Source organism: Typopeltis vanoorti, chromosome 10, assembly GCF_054136105.1.
Source record: "Typopeltis vanoorti isolate ZY-2024b chromosome 10, IOZ_Tvanoo_1.0, whole genome shotgun sequence".
Taxonomy (NCBI): Eukaryota; Metazoa; Arthropoda; class Arachnida; order Uropygi; family Thelyphonidae; genus Typopeltis; species Typopeltis vanoorti.
The window spans coordinates 32,215,470-32,238,252 of NC_143558.1; the positions used below are offsets into that span (position 1 = coordinate 32,215,470).

The following is a 22,783-nucleotide window of genomic DNA, read 5'->3' on the forward strand; positions in this document are numbered from 1 at the left end:
AATGGAGAACCTGTGGAACAAGTAAAACATTTCAGCTACTTAGGCACAATTTTTACTGAAGATGGTAAACTAAATATAGAAATAGACAACAGAATAAGCAAAGCTGGTATGGTGGGAAGTCAACTGAATAAATTCATATGGAATAAGAAAGAAATTAGTCGGAACACTAAATTAGCTGTATACAAGACTGTGTTCAAACCAATTTTAACTTATGGATCTGAGAGCTGGGTCAGAAGTAAAACACTTGACCAAAGACTAGAGACCGCAGATATGAGAGTCCTGAGAAAGATTAGAGGCGTGAATAGATGGCATCAATGGCAATATCATATTAAAAATGAGGATATTAGGAAAGAACTTGACATTGTCAGCATCCAGGAATGCGTTAGCAGAGCTAATCTCAGGTGGTATGGTCACTTAAATAGAATGGGAGAGGAAAGATTAGCAAAACAAGTGTTCTCTGCCAGGTTGGCAGGAAAACGACCCAGAGGAAGACCAAGATATAGGTGGATTGATACGGTACAAAGTGCCTTAGACGATAGAAATATAAGATCTGATAATGTTGGAGTCTTGACAAGTAACAGACTGATTTGGAGGAAAATTGTAGATAGGAAGTTAGTAATGATGTAATTTTTTCATGTAGTACTGTCATATCCTGTACACCCCTTGAGGGTACATGGCAGGAATTTGATGATGATGATGATGATGATTTATTTTTTATTAAGAAGATATTGCAGTATTAGGCGCTTGGAGCACTGGTTGTGCATAAATAGCTGAAATATTTTCATATACTTTTCATCATTTATTACTGATTTTCATGTCAAATTTGTTACAGTTGTTATTCGATTTAGTTAGAGAATCCTGGAGACACACACACTGAATGTGTTTCAGAGTACAACATCATCTGCATAAAGCAGTGAGTTAAGTTTGATATTTTTTGATATTTTGACATCAGGATTAATGCCAGATTATCAGGTTAAATATAATTCACATAGATGATGAATAAGAATGTAGATAGTGTGCACACTTGTCTTACACCTGATTTTACATTACACCGGCTTTGTATTTTCTTCAATTCTAATTGCTGATGTTATGTCAATGATTGTAATGTAGACATAAATGTTGGCCTATTTTTTCCATTACAATGGTCCAATCAAAATAAAGGCTGAAATGACTCAAAATAGAAACTTTATTTTGATATCATGAATAACAAATTTCGTCCAGAGAAAGGAATTATCATTTGGAATTGTTCTGCCAAACAGTATGGGGGGGGGGGGGGGCATTAATCAAACAGTCTTGAATATTTGAGTAAAAATTATTAATACTGCTACAAGAGACCTCCAGGAAGTCAGGTACATATTAAGGGAAGCAACATATGACTCACACAACATGTCATACTTTCTCTTGAATTCATTCACACTACCTCTCCCTTCATCCAAAGGCAAGTCATTCTAGTCACGCACTGTTCTATGAGAGAAAAATCAAGCTAGCCACCCCCCCTTCTTAACTGTACTCATTCTCAACTTCCATGGTCATCCTCCCCACACCCTCCATAAAGTGAAAAATTCCATCAAATGGTATCCTGCTGTGTGACCCTTTCAGAAGTTGGCTAGTATCTGTAAACCACAAACCATATAATCTACATTCCACAGTCCCAATATCATCTTTAACATTCTTCTTTGCACCCACCAGTTCAAGTGTATCTGCATCACCTTGAAAAACCAGAAGACAAGATCTGTGTACAATAGTCCAAAGGAGTCATATAAAATCAAGCTAGCCACCCCACCTTCTTAACTGTACTCATTCTCAACTTCCATGGTCATCCTCCCCACACCCTCCATAAAGTGAAAAATTCCATTAAGGCAAAGTGAATTCCTTATCCCTACATGTAAGCATACTATTCAACATTATAGTTATTGTAAGTTGCATTTGCAATTTTTGCAATGTGACACCTCAACTTCAACTTCGTATTTCCTAAAACTCCAAGATTCCTAGCCTGGTCAGTTTCTTCTAGCATATTCCCCTAATATAATATACCACTGGATATCTCATTACACAAAAGTGCATAACCACATACTAACATGGAACTGGAACCATTATCACATGCCCACAATTCTAGTCTATTCAAATCATTCTGCATGTCAGTTGCATCCCTGCCTATCTTTGTATCACTAGCAAATAGGTATATGTCACCTATTAAATCCTTCCCAATATCATTAATGTAAAGATTTAATAGCAATGGACCTACGACTAACCCATGGGGTGCACCACTGGTCATCTTAATTCTTGCTTACTCACATACCCCAAATAGACTTTCTGATATTTGTCACCAGCCATGAAATTTGTCATGTTGTACCATCATTTTGTATTTTGGTTTAAGCGATAAGAATACAATTTGGTTGGCTAAATCCCAAATTGCCAGTCCATCCCCGTTCATTCAATATCCAGGTAGATACCCAAAGGTGTGCACCACGAAAAGGGTGAGGATTGGACATTAGGTCAGACGCCCTGGTCGGTTCTCCGCATTCATTTAAAGGCTATGTGGGGGTCTCCTCTCAGTTATACAGCTTTGACCCTTAAGCACCCCAATTTGAAATTGGAAGTGATCACTATTTACTCTTGAGCAGGATAGAATTGAATTTCATATTGAAAAGAATGACATGTAAGAAAAGTTTTAAAGAGAATAAAAGTTGAGCAGCTCTCAGTTGTGAACTGTAAACTAAAATACACAAAGATTATTGAAGGAAAAATGAAAGAGTTTGAGAACAGGAACCAAACCTTGGAGATTCAGTGGAAAGCCTTGTAGAAAACTCTGATTGATTCAGCTAGAGATGCATGTGGTGAAGTAGTCTGCAAGGATAGAAAAATTAGAACTCCATGGTGGACACAGGAAGTTAAAGAGGCAGTGAATAAAAAGAAGAGAGCATATCAAAAGTTCCTGGCAAATAAGTCAGCTTGTGCTCTTAGAGAATACAGAGACAAATGTAAGAAAGCTAAACAGTGTGTAAAACTAGCTAAACAAAAGTCATGGGAGGACTTTGGCAAGAATATAGAAAATAAATATCAAGAACGTGGCAAAATATTCTGGAGGTTGTTGAAGAAGCTTAGGAATGGAGGAAAGAATGCTGTAAAAGGAGTTAGAGATGATAAAGGTGACAAGAAAACGGGAGAAAAAGATATCCTTGAAGTATGGAGTAATTACTTTGAAAATTTGCTAAATGAAACAAGCAGTGATGACAGCACAGTGATAAAAAACACTGACCAGGCATGTAGTCAGGAATACATATCCATACTTGAAGTAGAAAAAGCCATCAAAGGCTTGAAATGTGGAAAGGCAGCAGGAGTAGATGATATTCGACCAGATATGCTGAAGTATGGTGGTATAAAAGTCTTACAGTGGCAGCACTGCATAGTTCAGAATGCCTGGACAGAGGGACAAATTTCAGATGATTGGAGTAGAGCTCTCATAGTACCCATATATAAAAAGGGAAATAAAACTGAATGTGAGAATTACAGAGGTATATACCTACTGAGTGTTCTTGGTAAGATATATGCAAGTATACATAAGAAATGATTCAAAAGAATTGTGGAAGAAAAGCTTGGTGAAGAACAAGCTGGATTCAGGTCAAATAGAGGCTGTCAGGATCACATCTTCACTTTACGACAAATGGTGGAGAAATCATGGGAATATAACAAAGATCTGTATTTAAGTTTTGTCAATTTGGAAAAGGCACATGACAAGGTGCCAAGAGAGAAGCTATTCAATACGCTACAGTTATATGGTGTCGATGGGGCATTATATCAAGCAATACTTAGACTTATTTGAGTTGTTGTAAGTCAGCAGTTAGAATTGAAGGAAGTACAGGAAGATGGTTTAATGTTAAATCTGGTGTGAGACATGGATGTACATTATTCCCTCTGTTATTCATTATCTATATGGATCACATTATATGAAGGAAAGTGGTATTAAACATGATATCAAAATTGGAGATGTTAATGTCAGCTCTTTACTTTATGTGGATGATGTTATACTTCTAAATAAATCCGCTACAAGTCTGCAAGATTCTCTGACTAAATTGAATAGCTGTTGTAATAGATATGGTATGAAGGTCAGCAATAAAAAGACAAAGATAATGAAAATAGGCAGAATCATTGAAAATGTCCACTGTGTTGTGAATGGAGAACCTGTGGAAGTAGTGAAACATTTCAGCTACTTAGGCACGATTTTTTCAGAAGATGGTAAACTAAATATAGAAATAGACAACAGAATCAGCAAAGCTGGTATGGTAGGAAGTCAATTGAATAAATTCATATGGAATAAGAGAGAAATTAGTCGGAACACTAAATTAGCTGTATACAAGACAGTGCTCAAACCAGTTTTAACTTATGGATCTGAGAGCTGGGTCAGAAGTAAAACACTTTACCAAAGACTAGAGACCGCAGATACGAGAGTCCTGAGAAAGATTAGAGGCGTGAACTGATGGCATCAACGGCAATATCATATTAAAAACAAGGATATTAGGAAAGAACCTGACATTGTCAGCATCCAGGAATGCATTAGCAGAGCTAATCTCAGGTGGTATGGTCACTTAAACAGAATGGGCGACAAAAGATTAGCAAAACAAGTGTTCTCTGCCAGGTTGGCAGCAAAACGACCCAGAGGAAGACCAAGATATAGGTGGATTGATACTGTACAAAGTGCCTTAGACAATAGAAATATAAGATCTGGTAATGTTGGAGTCGACAAATAACAGACTGATTTGGAGGAAAATTGTAGAAAGGAAGTTAGTAATGATGTATATTTTTCATGTACTACTATCATATCCTGTACACCCCTTGAGGGTACATGGCAGGAATTTAATGATGATGTCACCAGCCATACTCTTATCCAAAATAGTACTTTATAATCCAATCCCATATCTTAAAACTTATGCAATGGCCTTCCATGCTGAATCCTGTTAAAAGTTTAGCAAAACCAAAAAATATCATGATCTAAACTGAACCATGGCGTTATTATAAAATTTAAACAAGTTACTCAAACATGACCTTTACTTACTTTTGTAATACTACCATGTGGTGAGAAATAGGTAGGAGCACAGAATTGGATTGAAATTTTAAATGGGGATAGTCATTCCAACACAAATAGAATCCTTTGAGATTCCGTTTCATTCTGGAGAATGAAACGGAATCTCACCATGCAAAGGAGGGGTAAAAGTCTTAAAGATCTTCCCACTTGGTATTGAAGGAAATGAGGTTGTGGATGGCTGAGGAGAAGATGTTCCAATAGACTAAACAATGTGTATGAGGTTAAGATCTAAATTACGAAGATGTGAGGTCATTAACAGTGGAAGGGAAAAAACTGGTTAAGAAAAGATCCAGTGTCGGGTGAATGAAGAGGACTGTCAGATTTTGGCTAGGAGATGAACAATTTGCTTTACAGCACTGCTCACAAGAAATATCTCAACTTCTCTTCCAACTTGGTCAGTGGTATTGGGAAAAGGGAACCAAATGAAGTTGTGGACATTAAAGTCACCCCATGGAAGATGACTTTACTGTTAATGCAACTGGACTGCAGGAAATTAAGCTTAAAGGATAAAGAATCAAAGAGATCAGAATGATATTCAGAATCAGCAGAGTAGCAGAAACAGCAAATAAATGACACGAGGCAAGAAAATCTTAAGCTGCATAAGTTCAAAAAAGAAGAGATTCAAGATTACTTACTGGTAAAGAATATAGTATTACACAAAAGCACAAGTACCACCCTTGCAGCAAAAGTAATCATACAATTTGGAAGGCTAAAATGGACTCAGGTTGTTCGGCAGTAATTTGAAGTTCAGTCAAAAACAGGAGATCAGGTTTGGATATCTGCAGGTGATGATGTACATCAAGTAGGTTGGTGTTTATACTACCACAAATGTTGGTTAAGTAAATGTGAAAGAAATTTGTTCAAGTTTTTTTTTTCAGTAAAAAAACTAAAAAAACTTTTTGGGAAGTCTTTTTTTTTTCAAGTTTCTGAGGAAAATCTGTTTTTGATTTGAACTGCAGTGATACTATATTATAGTACTATATTATGCTATATTATAGAAGTACTTGAAAAGCGGGGAGAGGGGGGGAAAAAAAGGAAAAAAATTCCTGTGGGAGGAAAAAACTCTGACATGCCACCCGTACAGAGGGCACTTCACTACAAAGTGCAAAACCACACTGGACAGTATTTTTTGTGCAGTGCTTCCATTTATATAAAAAATAATTACAAAATGCAAAAAACAATAAATAACATTTAAGAAAACAATTTTAAATATCTCAGTCTATCTATGGTGCTAATGTACTACAGGTTTACAAGATAGTATTATACAAAACCTGTAGTTTTGTATAATATTATCTGTGTGGATGGGAGAGAGGGAATTTGCAAACCATAAGTTATTTTGAAGTAAAACAATAATGGCAGTTGTTGCAAATAGTAATATTAATGAACAAGTAACAAAAATATACAGTAATATCCGAAATGACCTTTTGTGATATTACTATTTGGGAAAATGATCATTTAAAATTTAAGTTGATTTTAGTTTACATTGACTCATCTGCAGAAAACATGAAAAAGGCAATGATGTAGTTATTGATAACACTGTGCACATAAATAGAACTAAATATATATATCCTACTTGTAAACCAAATCCTGAACCTGGTGTATCATACAGATAAACTGGAAGTTTTTCAATAGATTCAAGTACTGCTACAAGTTTTCTCACTAGTGCAACTGATGATATCATTGCCCTAAATTAATAAAAAAATATAAATGGCATTCAGAAACACTAAGATATTATCTAGCTGAATATTTTAAATATTATATATCTCACTATACCTTTCAACCATGTTTATTTAAATATCATTTCAACATTTACCATGACACCATTATTAAAACATCTGCATTGCAAAGATATCTACTTTATAGCCGTTTTTTATTTGTGAAGAAATTATAATTTATATTGGAATAGACCTGTTGCTTGTTCCATTTTAATTTGGCCATCTGTTGCAAATATATAACAACTTTATTCCTCTCAAAACCGTTCCCCTTTGCTCTAAATTAATTATTTATTTATTCATATTATTTAATATTAATTGAATTATTTTATTAATTATTAGTTTCTCACATTAATCATTTATGTATTAATACATACATAGTACCTATAAGATACAAAAGAAAAATATACAATAAGTGGGGAGCAGGGCTCAAAAAATATGCTCGCCTATGCAGCTGTGGCGAGTAGATTTAGTAAGCTAGTGAGCAGCTGCAAAATTAACAAATTAATCATTTTTTAATAATAAATAAATAACTTCTCCAACCATGGTACAGCACTAGTAATCATTTTGTGAAACCCCTTTTGATTTAGGACATATCATTAAAAAAACTGGGAGATTTTTGGCAAGTAAATTTTTGCATAGTTTGTCAACACATTGTGAGAAGTACTAAAAGAAAAAAAATGCTGCAATATAAATAATGATTAATATAACAATTTTTACATAAGGAATTTATATCTGTTGTAAATATATAACAATATATAATGTCATTTGACAGGATTATTTGCACAATGATTAGATAATAAAATTAAGAATTTACACATAACCTTAGTTTCAAATATTCCACGTATTAACAATTTTAAGAATTTATATTTCAAGAATTTCTACAGGATGAAGAATAAATATATCATCTCCTTTTCACAAATTTTGAGAAGTGTCATGTCTCAGTCTCTAACCAGCATTTTATTGCAATATCTGCATTTCTATTAAGTTGCAACTTTAATGTTATTTATGCCCATGTTAAATAAATAAATGTCAGAGGAAAGTTTATTTTCCCCATATTAAATATCATATTAGTCTAAGATAAATGATAAAAATCAATTAGTGAAATGGTAATGAAAATGTCAAGAGAGATCAAGTTTTGTGGGCAAAATTCCCTATTCCCTCATACTATCCATTAGCTTCTGCAAAGCGTATTTTCTCAATCTTTCTTCATATACAACATTCCGCAGAACAGGAACCATTGTAGTGGATTGTCTCTAGACACTTTCCAAAAATCAATTAGTGAAGTGGTAATGAAAATGTCAAGAGAGATCAAGTTTTGTGGGCAAAATTTCCCTAGCCCCTCCTACTATCCACTATCTTCTGCAAAGTGTATTTTCTCAATCTTTCTTCATATACAACATTCCACGGAACAGGAACCATTGTAGCAAATTGTCTCTAGACACTTTCCAATATCTTCCTATCCTTCTGAAAACCAGGTGACCAAATCTGCGTACAGTATCACTACTAGAATCCATTCTGCTGTGCTCACAATTTCAACAATGTATCCACTAAACTTTAGTTCATTATCTGCTATCACCCCTTATATCTTTTATCTTCTATACCTTCTCTAAGATATCCCCACAAATTATACAGGGTGGTTCAAAATTCCACGTACAAACTTTAAGGGTAGAGAACATCAAAATCAACCATATTCACATAGGAAAGCATGACTGGAAACGTCATCCGAAAGTGATAGGTGGCGCTGTTCACCAGCGCTCCAGGTGAGCAATTGGGGGCTTCCTCATTCAAGCTTTCAATGTAATACGAAGAACATGCATCGTTTTACAAACACTGAGATGGCAGACATGCACCTCGTTTACCATATTATGTATCCAATATTTGTGTCCTTGTTAGTACCTTCCAGTGGTGTTTCCAGTCATGCTTTCCTACCTGTGAATGATTGATTTTGATGTTCCCTACCTCCACTCAAAGTTTGTACGTGGAATTTTGAACGACCCTGTATACTCTGCATCCAATCTTTACTTTCCAAATTTTAAAACCTTACACTTTGTGACAATGAACTGTCAGCTCCACTTACTTGCCCATCAATCCAGTATATTCTAGTTAAAGCTACATCTGTTCTCCTCATAGCTCTTTCCAACTTTGCATCATCTGCAAACAACTGCATATCACCATTCAACCCTCTTCCAAAACCATTAACATTCAAATTAAATGGCAATGGTTTCAAAACTGGTCCTTGGGATACACCGCTAATGATTTTCCTCTTCTGGTATATTGCTTTCTCATACAAAACTTATTGATGCCTATCACACAGTAAATTTTCAATAAAATGTGCTAATTTATATCCAATTTCATATGTTCAAATTTAATTACCAGCTTGTATGTATGTGTGTGTGTGTGTGTACATGCATATCCCTTCCCCAATACATATGTAACCTTGCTGTAATATGTAAACAGACTGCTCAATCACAATCTTCATTTAGCAAATCTCCATCAAAGAGGATACTCCTGTTGTCAACTCATTTCTGGATCTTGATCCAAACTAACTTCTCCAACATTTTCACTGCAACTCTAAACACACAGATTGGCCAATTATCACACCATTATGAAATGGAATAATTTTGCACTCTTTTCATTCTTTTGGAGGTTGGCCCAGTGTAAGACTCATATTAAACAGAAAGAGATAGCACATACAATATGGACTATTACAACATGGATGGAAATAATTAGCAAAAGAATTATGTTGATATTGTAAATGCAGTATTTAAATATATATATATATATATGATTTTTTCACGATTTGCGATTTTTTTACGTTATGCAAAATTTAAGGTGCACGAAATTTTTTTTGCCAATCTACAGCAAGCGGAAGTCATTAAAAGACATGAACGTGGTGCTAGTAATACAATGATTGTGCGAGACCTGGCGTACAGCGAGTCTACAGTTTGGACTATATTAAATAAGAGCAAAGAATACAAAGAACAAGGAAACGTTGCTACTGCTTCTTTAAGCATGCAAATCATCTGAAATAGAAACCATTTAATGATCGAGATGGAGCATCTTCTATCACTTTGGATTGAGGATTATAACCAAAAAAAAAAGAATACCTCTTAGTACAGGAAATATTCAGGCAAAAGCTCTCAATATTTTTACCTCATTGAAAGAGACCAAATTTCAAGAGGAATGTGAAAGCTTTTCTGCGAATTTAGGAAAGTTTGACCATTTTAAAAATCGAACTGGACTACATAATGTACAAATAACTGGGGCATCTGCTAGTGCTAATAAAGATTCTATGGCCAAGTTTCCTAAAGAGTTGCAAAGCATAATTCAGGAGAGTGATTATGACTATCAGCAAATATTCAACATCGATGAAATTGGTTTCTTTTGGAAGCGTATGACAACAAAAACTTTCCTAGCTAAAATTGAAGTATTGCAACCAGGACACAAAGTATCTAAAGATTGTCTTATGGTTTTATTAGGAGGCCATGCAGAAGGCGACTTTAAACTCAAGCCTATGTTAGTTTATCATGCACAAAATCCAAGATCTAACATTATTGAAGAAATCAGCACAATTGGAAAAGAACTTGGATTTAATGAACTTTAGATACTTTAGGCAAAGTATCTAAAGATTGTCTTACGGTTTTATTAGGAGGCCATGCAGAAGGCGACTTTAAACTCAAGCCTATGTTAGTTTATCATGCACAAAATCCAAGGTCTAACATTATTGAAGAAATCAGCACAATTGGAAAAGAACTTGGATTTAATGAACTGAATAATAAAGATGTGAGAAACTTGCTCAATTCCCATTCAGAACATTTAAGCGAGAATGATCTCTTTCAACTAGAAGAACAGCATGCATATGAAGAAGATAAGGAGTGTGAACAAGAAGAGAATGTTACAACTAAGAAGCTAACTGCAAAAGAACTTGAGCTAGTTTTCAATCACATTGAAATCTTGATAAAGTGATGAATGGCAATGCTGTGGCCCATGAAATTAACTGAGGCACAGCTGTTGCTGTTATCCCTCAGATGAGATATGAGCAACTGAGAGGCTCCGCTCGCTGGTGGGTTAAGCCTGTCACGGTGTAAAGCCAACCGGTTCTGAGAGTTCTTCTTAGTGGCAGGGTGAGCTTGTTACTGAGGGGAACAATGCTGAGTTTTTGGAGTTTGACCTGTACTTGAACATTCAATAAAAGTCAAAACTGGTCTGGGTAGTGGCCCTTCCCTTAATGCATAGCATTATACATGTCTGCAAGGAGATGTGCTTTGCATTATGGGAGATACTAAAGCAAGTGATCAGAACTTATTCCACCTTTACCACGAGTTGCTCCAGTCCTGAAAATACGTCAGGTGCAAACTTTGTTTGCATACACTTGAATAAAGAATTAAAACACATATATAATTGGTAGCATAGCCAAGTGAAAAAACTTCCTTCAATCTCAATTTTTGCTTATTTTCTAAAGGAATATTACATGGTTCTGCTTTTACTCCAGGATCAGTTGTAAAAATTTACCACGATTATTACCATTAATGTTTTTTAATAATGGTAATAATGTTTGTAATTATCGTTTTTTTTTTAATAATCTTTTTTTTTTCTTTTTCTTTTTTTTTTTGATAATATTGAAGTATTTGTGACTAATAATTTTGAAACTTCAGAGGAATTAGAAAGATTTCTTTTTTGGTTTTTATTCTTGATAAAGATAAAAAATTAAGTCTTATTTGGGAACATTTTGGGTAAGAAGGAATTTATTTTTACAAATAACATGTGTTAGTTCATCTTCTTAAAAATGCTTACATGAACCCTGATGTCAAAATTGAAAAAATAAACTCAGCTTTGTACTTAATGCATGTATTATTATACTTCTAAATAATCTATCAACAGTGTTCAGGATTCTTTAACAAAACTGAATAGCTATAATATAATTTGCTATCAAAATCAGGTACAGGTAGGTTGATGCAGTTAGAGTGCTTTTGAAGATCAAAATCTAAGAGATGTTCAAATCAGAGACCTGAACGTTAATACACTAGTTTGGAAGAAAGATTTTCATGGGACACTGGCCACGAAAGATTGAACCTGACTATTATGACATCTGGTACATCCCCTTGAATATATAAATACATAAACCAGAATTATAAAATTTCATTTCAAACAGCAAAAAATGATAGCTTGACATAAATATCAAGTGTAAGTCCTGATTTTAATCAAGTGTAAAGTGCATCAAACTCATTTTACAAGTGGATAGTATATTTATTCTCTGACCAACTTTATCTCATCTTCCCCCTCACTTTTAAGGATGAAGCATGTCACAGCTGAGTAACTTAGCTTAAGAAAACCTAACGACTGCTCTGACACGCTGTATAATCCAATCTGCAGAGCCTACTATATCTGTTAAGTGTGTGTGTGTTCTCTGGCTAGTGTGCTTGTTTATGGGGAAAACAAACACCCTGGGTTTGCATGAGAAACAAAAAGCCTACACCACTGCATAAGACCACTTAACTCGCCTTCAACTAAAAGCCCTTCACTTTACAGAGAGGATTCAAACCCATTATGTGATAGATGAATTTCACTGCTCAGCATGAAAAAGTTTCATGTTTGTTCTCCTAGTATTAGTACTCATCTGAAGTACTAATACTAATGTGCTATATAGGTTTGCAGTCTTTTGCGAGGAGAGCAGAGGGGCTGACTGTTCATCCATCCATTTATTTATTTATTTATGAGTTATCTTGCAATTCTGTAGATCTTTCTTCTTCTTCAATACCATTGTTATAATTCTTCAAAGTAATTTAACTTCAATGAAGAAGTTAAATTACTTTCTTTTAAGGATTAATTATGTATCAATTAATCTAGTGGATTAAGCTGCAAAGCTATTGTGAAATTCCTTAATCTTTTGAATCATTCTTAATTGTCTTATATAATATAAAGTCCAGCTTATACTGCTCATGCAAAGTCAATTATTAATCTTTTTGATTACTGAGTAAATTTGCATATAAAAATGAGATGACACTTTTAGAAACCTATGTACATGAAAATACAACTAGCTATAACAAAAGACAATTTACCCATCAATCTGCATTTTGCTTCGAAAACAGGATTTAAATAAGTTAACTCTATCTTTCTGAAGTTTGTTGCAATTAGGAATAAGCACACTTCCTTCTTCATAACTCTAAAAATGAAAGTTAATGATAATTTTTAGACTCAGAAAATAAAACTAAACCATAATAAAATAAATCTTAACTTTATTACTTAGCAAGAGAGACTGCACTTATTAAATATACATCATATATTATGGAGAGAATTAAAAATACACAGCATCCTGCAAAATTACTACCAATAACTACATAATGTGTTTTATGAACTATTAGAGACAGAACCACAAGATTTTTACCAAATTCATAAATTCACTAAATATTTGTGGCTTTCACCAGTCTTTACACGTGTGAACCTAATGGTCTGATTGCTTGATCAAGCTAGTTTATATCCACTAGATGTTTTATAGAATGTCTTGTGTGATATAACTATAAATGGTAATTATTCACCAACACAGCTCAACTACAATCTTTCAATCTTCACTTGCATTTGGAACATGAGCACTTCTACAGAGTGGCCCATAAATCATGGTACATTTCATAGAAAGGACCTGTCTTTGCCAAAATTGGAAGGCATTTACATGATGTGGCTTTTCATAACTAATAAAAAAAATGTGATGTTACAAAAACGTATGCAGTTGCTTCACAAACATGGGCCCTTTCTACAGCATGTTCCATGACTTATGGGCCATCCTGTATATTTACCACCAACACAAAATGCTACAAAAAGGGGGTATCAAATCAGTCAAATAACCTATGGGGTAATGGAATGAGACATACTCTCTCAATTTGTTTCGAAACTACTAAATCAGGAAGACATACAAGATTAATTTTGCACCACAGGTATGATGACTGAGCTTTCCAGGTGCTATTCATTTCTGCACTATCTGAATCTTGTAAGTTCTTTCCCACAGTCTCTTCTGCAATGTCATGTTATAGTAGATTGTAGAACATATACACTAGTGGCCAAAATTGTGGAAACCTTTTGGAAAAAGTGTATTTTCTGAGGTTTGATGGCTCATAGCACCACTTTTTTTTTGGAGTAATACCATAAAATTATATATCAATGGAAAGATAATTTAATCAAGAATGTAATGCAATAACTTTTATGAAGGATTTTTTTTATTAGAACAGCGGTTATAAAGAAGAAAAGTGAAACAGAAAAAATGAGATATACAAAAATTCTCGCAATGTGAGTTAATACTTAGTTGGGTAACCTTTAGCATTAATTACGGCCTTACAACACCTTCCCATGGAGTGAGCCAAGTTTTTTTAGTTCTGCAGCTGTTATAATGTGAAACCAAGATTGAATTATTGCTTCTATTAATTGGGTTTTATTGGTGGGTTGCTTCTGGCTAACAAGTTTCTTTAGTCGGCTCCATAGATTTTCGATTCGGTTAAGGTCTGAGCTATTCCCAGGCCATTCCAGCAGTGGAATATGAATATCTTGAAACCACTTTTTGCACACAGCAGCAACATGACATGGAGCTGAATCCTGTTCAAATATAAATGCTTCATAATCTTGGAAAAGATCACGTGCAGAAGGCTTCAGTTTGGGCTCAAGTATTTCATTTATGCATTTTGGAACATTTATATTCCCATTAATCATGCAAATTCTGCCCACGCCTTTTGATGTCATACAACCCCAGATCATAACACTAAGTGGGTGTTTCATGGTAGGTGGTGTAATGCAATCAGGATGCAAATCTTCTCCGATTCTTCTCCTTACGTATTTTATGCAATCACTACCAAACAGGGAGATTTTGGTCTCATCGCTACAAATAACACTGTCCCATTCTTCCGCTGTCCAGTTAACATGTGTTTTAGCCCAGTTTAATTTTTTCAACCTTTGTTTGAGAGATAAAAATGGCTATTTTTGGGAAATTCTAGCATTTAGACTAAATTCCTGCAGTCTGTGCCGAACAGTCCTTGCACTCAACTTCACATTGTATTGCGCCATTTCATCTTGTATACACCCAGATGATTTTGTTCTGTCACGTAGGCACAGTCTCTCAATTCTTCTATCATCACTTGCTGTTGTGCACCTTTTCCTGCCTTTACCAGTAATGGTTTTGTAGTGACTGAGTCTCCTTATACCTCTTCAAAAATTTAGAAATGCCACCTGGTTAAGTTTCCATCAATTTTTCTTCTAATTTCATCATAACTGTAGCCTTGCTCACTTAATAGTACTATTTTACATCACTTTCTGGGTGACCAGTCAACTCTTTCCACCATTTCTTCAATTTTATTACGTTTTACAAGCTCACTAAATTGAACACAAAAAAAAAAAAAACAAAAAAACCAACTTGATAGTAATCACATAACACACTGACAAATGTCCTCCTCTCAGTTCCAATACATGACATCAATAGCTGAATCCTACTGTGATCTTATTTGCCAAAACATTGCCAAAACAAGATGACACCTGAATGGCCCTCTAAACACTCATGCTCATTGGCTACATTCAAATGAAGGAAAGCTACTTCATATAAACCTAAGCAAGTTGTGCTTCTTATTTCTGGTTATTTGGCTATAACTTTTCATAGAATACATCCCACCCCCCCCCCCCCCCACCCCCCCCCCCCCCCACCCCCCCCCCCCCCCACCCCCCCCCCCCCCCACCCCCCCCCCCCCCCACCCCCCCCCCCCCCCACCCCCCCCCCCCCCCACCCCCCCCCCCCCCCACCCCCCCCCCCCCCCACCCCCCCCCCCCCCCACCCCCCCCCCCCCCCACCCCCCCCCCCCCCCACCCCCCCCCCCCCCCACCCCCCCCCCCCCCCACCCCCCCCCCCCCCCACCCCCCCCCCCCCCCACCCCCCCCCCCCCCCACCCCCCCCCCCCCCCACCCCCCCCCCCCCCCACCCCCCCCCCCCCCCACCCCCCCCCCCCCCCACCCCCCCCCCCCCCCACCCCCCCCCCCCCCCACCCCCCCCCCCCCCCACCCCCCCCCCCCCCCACCCCCCCCCCCCCCCACCCCCCCCCCCCCCCACCCCCCCCCCCCCCCACCCCCCCCCCCCCCCACCCCCCCCCCCCCCCACCCCCCCCCCCCCCCAGTCTCTGATCATTCATCTGATCAAGACTTAACTGTGGATCCCAAATCTGCCTCTTTCAGAGACAGTATACTTCAGTAGTTGGATTCTATCCAAATCAGGCACTTAGAATTGCAACTTTAGCATTCTAAACATCACCTATTCCTTATCTTTATGTTGAAGCACATAAACCACCATTCCACTCTCATTTCGACTTTGCAGTATGTGACCAAACTAATCCTTGTCACATCATCCTACATGAATAGTATTTTGTTTACACTGAGAAAAGTTGCATAATACATGACAGACTTCTTTTATGTACAGTCCACATGCACCTGTTTACTGCATATTAGCAAAGTAATAGAAATTCGGTACTGTCTAAAAAATGTCTAGAGTTTCTATTACTTTGCTTATATGCTGTAAGCAGGTGCATGTGGACTGTATATAAAAGAAGTCTGTCACGTATTATGCAACTTTTCTCAGTGTAAACAAAAAATACTTATTCATGTGGGATGATATGACAAGGATTAGTTTGGTCTCATACTGCAAAGTCGAAATAAGAGTGGAATGGTGGTTTATGCACTTAGAATTGCAACTTTAAGAATAAAAATAAAAATATCTTTATCTTTATGCTTCAACATAAAGATAAGGAATAGGTGATGTAGAAAGTATTTTTACCTTGGGTGTAATTATGTTAAAGATACCAAGCAATTTTAAACCTGGTTTTACTCCATTTTTCCCAAGTAAGCAAACAGACAAAAATGTCAAGTTTGCGCCTGCAAGTGATGCAAGACTAGCTGATCCTACAGGTAGTGCAAGACCAAGGCAACTCGTGGTAGAGGTGGAACAAGCTCCGATCACTAATCTTAATATTTACCTTTAATGCCAAAACACATCTCCAAGAAGGGGATGTATGATGTTTTGTATTAAAGGCAAGGGGCCACTACCCAGACCGGTTTTCGACCTTTTTTGAGGTCTCATCAGTGGGAGCTAGGCTAGAAATACCAAGATTTAGTATACTTACAAGCTCTGTATTACTAAATCTTGGTATTTCTAGCCTAGCTCCCACTGATGAGACCTCAAAAAAGGTCGAAACCGGTCTGGGTAGTGGCCCCTTGCCTTTAATACAAAACATCATACATCCCCTTCTTGGAGATGTGTTTTGACATTAAGGGTAAATATTAAGATTAGTGATCGGAGCTTGTTCCACCTCTACCACGAGTTGCCTTGGTCTTGCACTACCTGTAGGATCAGCTAGTCTTGCATCACTTGCAGGCGCAAACTTGACATTTTTGTCTGTTTGCTTACTTGGGAAAAATGGAGTAAAACCAGTTTTAAAATTGCTTGGTATCTTTAACAAGGAATAGGTGATGTTTAGAATGTTAAAGTTGCAATTCTAAGTGCCTGATGTGGACAGAATCCAACTACTGAAGTATACTGTCTTTGAAAGAGGCAGATTTCGGATCCACAGTTCAGTCTTAATCAGATGAATGATCAGCGACACAGAGCAAAAAACAACAATGTACACCCTAGTAGGTGATAGATATGGTGCAGAAGATGTTCACTACTCTCTTGTACTCATCCAAAAGTAGTGAACATCCTTTACACTACTGTTTGGCACTTATCTCACAACTGATATATGTGGGATAAGAATGCCCACCAAAAGCAAACTGCATTTATGACAGAAGTACACACAGATATGGTCTTCTGGGTGAGAACATGAGTCTACTTTATTTGCCCAAGAAGAAAAGTGATCTATGACTTGACGCAATCTTTCTCATCATCATCATCAAATTCCTGACATGTACCCGCAAGTGGTGTACAGAATATGATAGTACTACAAAAAAAATTTACATCATTACTAACTTCCTATCTACAATTTTCCTCCAAATCAGTCTGTTACTTGTCAAGACTCCAACATTATCAGATCTTATATTTCTATCGTCTAAGGCACTTTGTACCATATCAATCCACCTATATCTTGGTCTTCCTCTGGGTCGTTTTGCTGCCAACCTGGCAGAGCACACCTGTTTTGCTAATCTTTCTTCGCCCATTCTGTTTAAGTGACCATACCACCTGAGATTAGCTCTGCTAACGCATTCCTGGATGCTGACAATGTCAAGTTCTTTCCTAATATCCTCGTTTTTAATATGATATTGCCATTGATGCCATCTGTTCACGCCTATAATCTTTCTCAGGACTCTCATATCTGTGGTCTCTAGTCTTTGGTCAAGTGTTTTACTTCTGACCCAGCTCTCAGATCCATAAGTTAAAACTGGTTTGAACACTATCTTAATACAGATAATTTATTGTTCCGACCAATTTCTCTCTTATTCCATATGAATTTATTCAATTGACTGCCTACCATACCAGCTTTGTTGATTCTATTGTCTATTTCCATATTTAATTTACTATCTTCAGTAAAAATCGTGCCTAAGTAGCTGAAATGTTTTACCTTGTTCCACAGGTTACCCATTCAACACACAGTTGACATTTTCAACAATTCTACCTATTTTCATTCTCTTTGTCTTTTTACTGCTGACCTTCATACCATATCTATTACAACAGTTATTCAATTTAGTCAGGGAATCTTGCAAACTTGTAGCGGATTTATTTAGAAGTATAACATCTTCCGCATAAAGCAAAGAGCTGACATTAACATCTCCAATTCTGATATCATGTTTAATACCACTTTCCTTCATAATGTGATCCATATAGATAATGAATAACAGAGGGGACAATGTACATCCCTGTTTCAAACCAGATTTAACATTAAACCATCTTCCTGTACCTCCTTCAATTCTGACTGCTGACTCACAACTCAAATAAAGACTAAGTATTGCTTGATATAATGCCCCATTAACACCATATAACCATAGCTCCCTGAATAGCTTCTCACTTGGCACCTTGTCACATGCCTTTTCCAGGTCAACAAAACTCAAATACAGATCTTTGTTATATTCATTCTTTCCATGCTTTCTCAACTATTTGTTGTAAAGTGAAGATGTGATCCCTGACAGCCTCTATTTGGCCTGTATTCAGCTTGTTCTTCACCAAGCTTTTCTTCCACAATTCTTGAGACTGACTGCCATTCAAGAAGATTAGCCTCGTATTTTGTGTTGAATACTATGGCTACTTCTTTTCCTTGATTGCATTGCCTGAATATAACATTTTGTATTTATTGCTCAGAAAGATCTCACCAGTTTTTGTCTTTTTTGTTTTTCACCACTATTATGTCGATCTGGTACTTATCTAATTCTTCAGCTAGCTCCATTTCTTTGCCTTTCAGGCTTCTTATGTTGATATACCGATCTTTAACTCTGGTGATATTAAGTTGAGCTGTGCTTTCAGATTTGTTCCAGTAGCTAACTTTTTGCTGTTCGCCCTGGTTCCCTGGCGAAAACAATGGGGCCTTGTTTAACTGGGCGACGCCCCGCTGGCATGAAATTTGTCATGTTGTACCATCATTTTCTTGATGTTGTACCATCATCAAATTGTATTCATATTTAAGCCAATAAGAATACAATTTGGTTGGCTAAATCCCAAATTGCCAGCCCATCATCGTTCGTTCAGTATACAGGTAGATACCCAACATGGTGCACCACGAGAAGGTAAGGATTGGACATTAGGTCAGAAGCCTGACCAGTTCTCCGCATTCCTTTAAAGGCTATGTGGCGGTCTCCTCTCAGTTATACAGCTTTGACCCTTCTCTGATCCTCATATTTCAACAATGACAAAAGATAAATAAATAATATATTGCATGATAACCACAGTAATTAACTTTAATGAAATAAAAGTACAAATATTTCATACTGAAATTAACAGTACATCATCAAGTGTAGATAACAAGCAATTCAAAGGAATGGAATACAAAGTATATAACAGTTGGTGGATTACCAATTAAAAACTGCTGCTGCATGCCAGAAATTAATATTAATAAAGAATATTATTAAAATTATTCTTAAAAACTATTTTTCTGATGGTTACATAAGATGAGAATTTCCCAAACTTTTGGGAGAGAGGGACAATCATTTCGATTCAGATTTGGCTGATGTAAAAGGGCTTCGCAACTTTCTTTGAAAAGGCGTTAATATTTAAACTTGCATCTATGGAGAAGACGAGCTTTATCCCACTGGATATTGTTGTTTAGTGTTAGTACTATGTTGTGCCAGACCAGACTTTTGAGGTTTCATGTATTCGATATAATATTGATGTTCATTAATTCTTTTTTCCACAGAATGGACTGATTGTCCAAAGTATAATAGATTGCATTCACACGGTATCTGGTAAACGCCAGCTAATGATAGAGGTGCCAATTTGTCTTTTGTAGATGGCAACAGGTGAGAAATTTTGTTGATCAGCAAATGTGGGAGTGAGATGATACTTCTTCAAAATTCTGCCAATCAGTTCCGAGATGCCAGAAATATAAGGGATTGGAACCCTGCGGTCTGTTGAAGAATCCTGAGGTGTTGGAACGTAAGAATTAATTATCTGCTGAATTTGATTAGGGCTGTAACCATTAAATTCCTTTAACGTTTTGATAGTGAAAAGTTCGTGTTGTAAGCTTGAGGGAGAGGAGCACACTTCATGTGTGCTCCTCTCCCTAGTGATTGGCAGAATTTTGAAGAAGTATCATCTCAATCCCACATATTTTTCGATAAACAAACTTTCTCCCCTGCTGCCACCTACAAAAAACAAATTGGCACCTCTATCATTAGCTGGTAATTACCAGATACTGTGTGAATGTAATCTGTCATACTTTAGATAAACAGGCCGTTCTGTGGAAAAAAAGATTTAATGAACATCACTATTATATCGAATACATGAAATCTCAAAAGTCTGGTCTGGCACAACACAGTATTCACACTAAACACAATATCCAGTGGGATAAAGCTCATCTTCTCCATAGATGCAAGTTTAAATATGAAAGCCTTTTCAAAGAAAGTTCCAAAGCTCTTTTACATTGGCCAAATCTGAATCGAAACAATTGTCCCTCTTTCATAAAAATTTGGGAAATTCTTATCTTATGGTATCCATCAAAAAATAGTTTTTAAGAATAATTTTAATAATATTCTTTATTAATTTCTAGCATGTGGAAAATAGTTTTTAATTGGTAATCCACCAACTGTTATGTACTTTATATTCCATTCCTTTGAATTGCTTGTTGTCTACATTGATGATGTACTGTTAATTTCAGTACGAAATATCTGTACTTTTATTTCATAAAAGTTAATTATTGTGGTTTATCGTGTAATTTATTATTTATAGTTATGCCACAGGTACCTTTAAATAATGACAAAGGATGACATCATCTATACAGTGGGCATTGTTTACGGTAGAGAAAGTTGTTCTCTTATTGACTGCAAATTGGCATATGCAGTCAAAAAAACTCTACTGTCCATGCCCAAGACCGGCTAATTTGGCTATGGCTGAGGAAGATCCTTCAGCTCCTCACGTCACTGATGGGAATCGAACCTAGGCCACTCCTTCCCCAGGCATATGGTTGCGAAGCACACAGCCACTAGGCCAACTGTGCAAACCAAACAAAATATTATGCATGTCTTTCAGTAAGTGTACTAAATCTTCAAGCTGTATGATAAATTTTTTCCTATTAAAAAAAAGTTTTTTTTTTTTTTTTTTTTTTTTTTTTAAGGAAAGCATCCCTATCTCTGGAAACATGCATTAGGGATGTTTTCAATCTAATGAGATGATCGAGCATTGAATGTGTTTGGAAAAACTTATGTAGCCAGTAGGAGGAAAAATTATTGGGAAAGAATGACAGTGTTTGATGAAAATGGGAGTGAAGTGACTGATGCAGAAGGTATAGTGGAATTGTTTAATGATTGCTTTATTAGTGTATTTCATCCTGGAAAAGTAGGTTTTATTACTAGAGGAATGAGGAGGGTTCAAGATTTAGAAGTGCATGAGGAAAATGTGTTTCGAATACTAAGTATTTTGGCTGTCAATACGGCAGTGGGACTGGATGAGATTTTGCCATATGACCAAAAGAGTGGAAGAAAGGTAAGATAGTGCCAATGCATAAGAGTGATGGTAGAATGGAGATGTCATGCTATAATCAGTCTGCATTTCTTCTGTAGTTAATAAGACTTGGAAATTTATTGAGAGATCCTATATGGCATTGAGCAGATGAAGATAATATCTGTATTATTAAACTGACCAGTTGAGATAGAAAAGTAATGATTCTAATGTATAAATAAAGCACAGATCAGACCACACCTGGATTATTGTGCTCAGATCTAGTCAATGAGATTTAAAGGAGATAAATTAATTCTGGAGAGGATGCAGAATCAGGTAATAAAAATGATACCAGGACTGTACAATATTAATTGGGAGATAGAAAATGAAGAGGTGATATGAGTGAGACAATTAAAGTGTTGAGAGAGTTACGGGGACACTAAGATCTCTCACATAGGAGAATGAGGTGGAAGGTACAAGAGGAGGAGAAGTGGCTGTTTTTGCACTGATAGGGCGGTGAGATCATGAATGGTGAATAAGTTCAAGTACTGGTATGAAATACTTTGTGCTGTCTAAGATGAGTCCACAGTAAGTCTTGTGACCTAATGGAAATCCTTGAATAATAATTATTATTCAAGAATTAACCATTTTTTCCAAGATCTTGCACAGGCATAAGTGGACAGCAGTTAGATTTCTGGATTATTGTCTGGCTTCAAAAAAGATGAGAATGCCCTTCTAATAGGAATCCAGAATTTTTGTCAGAGAAATTCTGTTAAGAGACAGAGAAGTTGATAGCTGTTTACCTATCTCACAATAAATGTCATCTGCTCTGTCAACACTGAAGCAAAGCAGCTTTCAAAACGAAGCAGAAAAACATCAAATTTCATTCACTTT

The 22,783-nt window shown here is 36.4% G+C and overlaps 1 protein-coding gene across 9 annotated transcripts in view; it reads right to left on the minus strand.

The window, feature by feature from the left end:
- The window catches only part of Ufd4 (ubiquitin fusion-degradation 4-like), an 831,523-nt gene that overhangs the window by 554,803 nt on the left and 253,937 nt on the right, over positions 1-22,783 (minus strand). For all 9 annotated transcript variants that reach the window (XM_090399614.1, XM_090399612.1, XM_090399618.1 and 6 more), the window contains exons 17-18: positions 12,858-12,961; positions 6,657-6,768 (exon numbers count right to left, since the gene is read on the minus strand). In XM_090399614.1, coding sequence (XP_090255740.1) covers positions 6,657-6,768; positions 12,858-12,961 — 216 coding nt within the window. The remainder of the gene's footprint in view (positions 1-6,656; positions 6,769-12,857; positions 12,962-22,783) is intronic.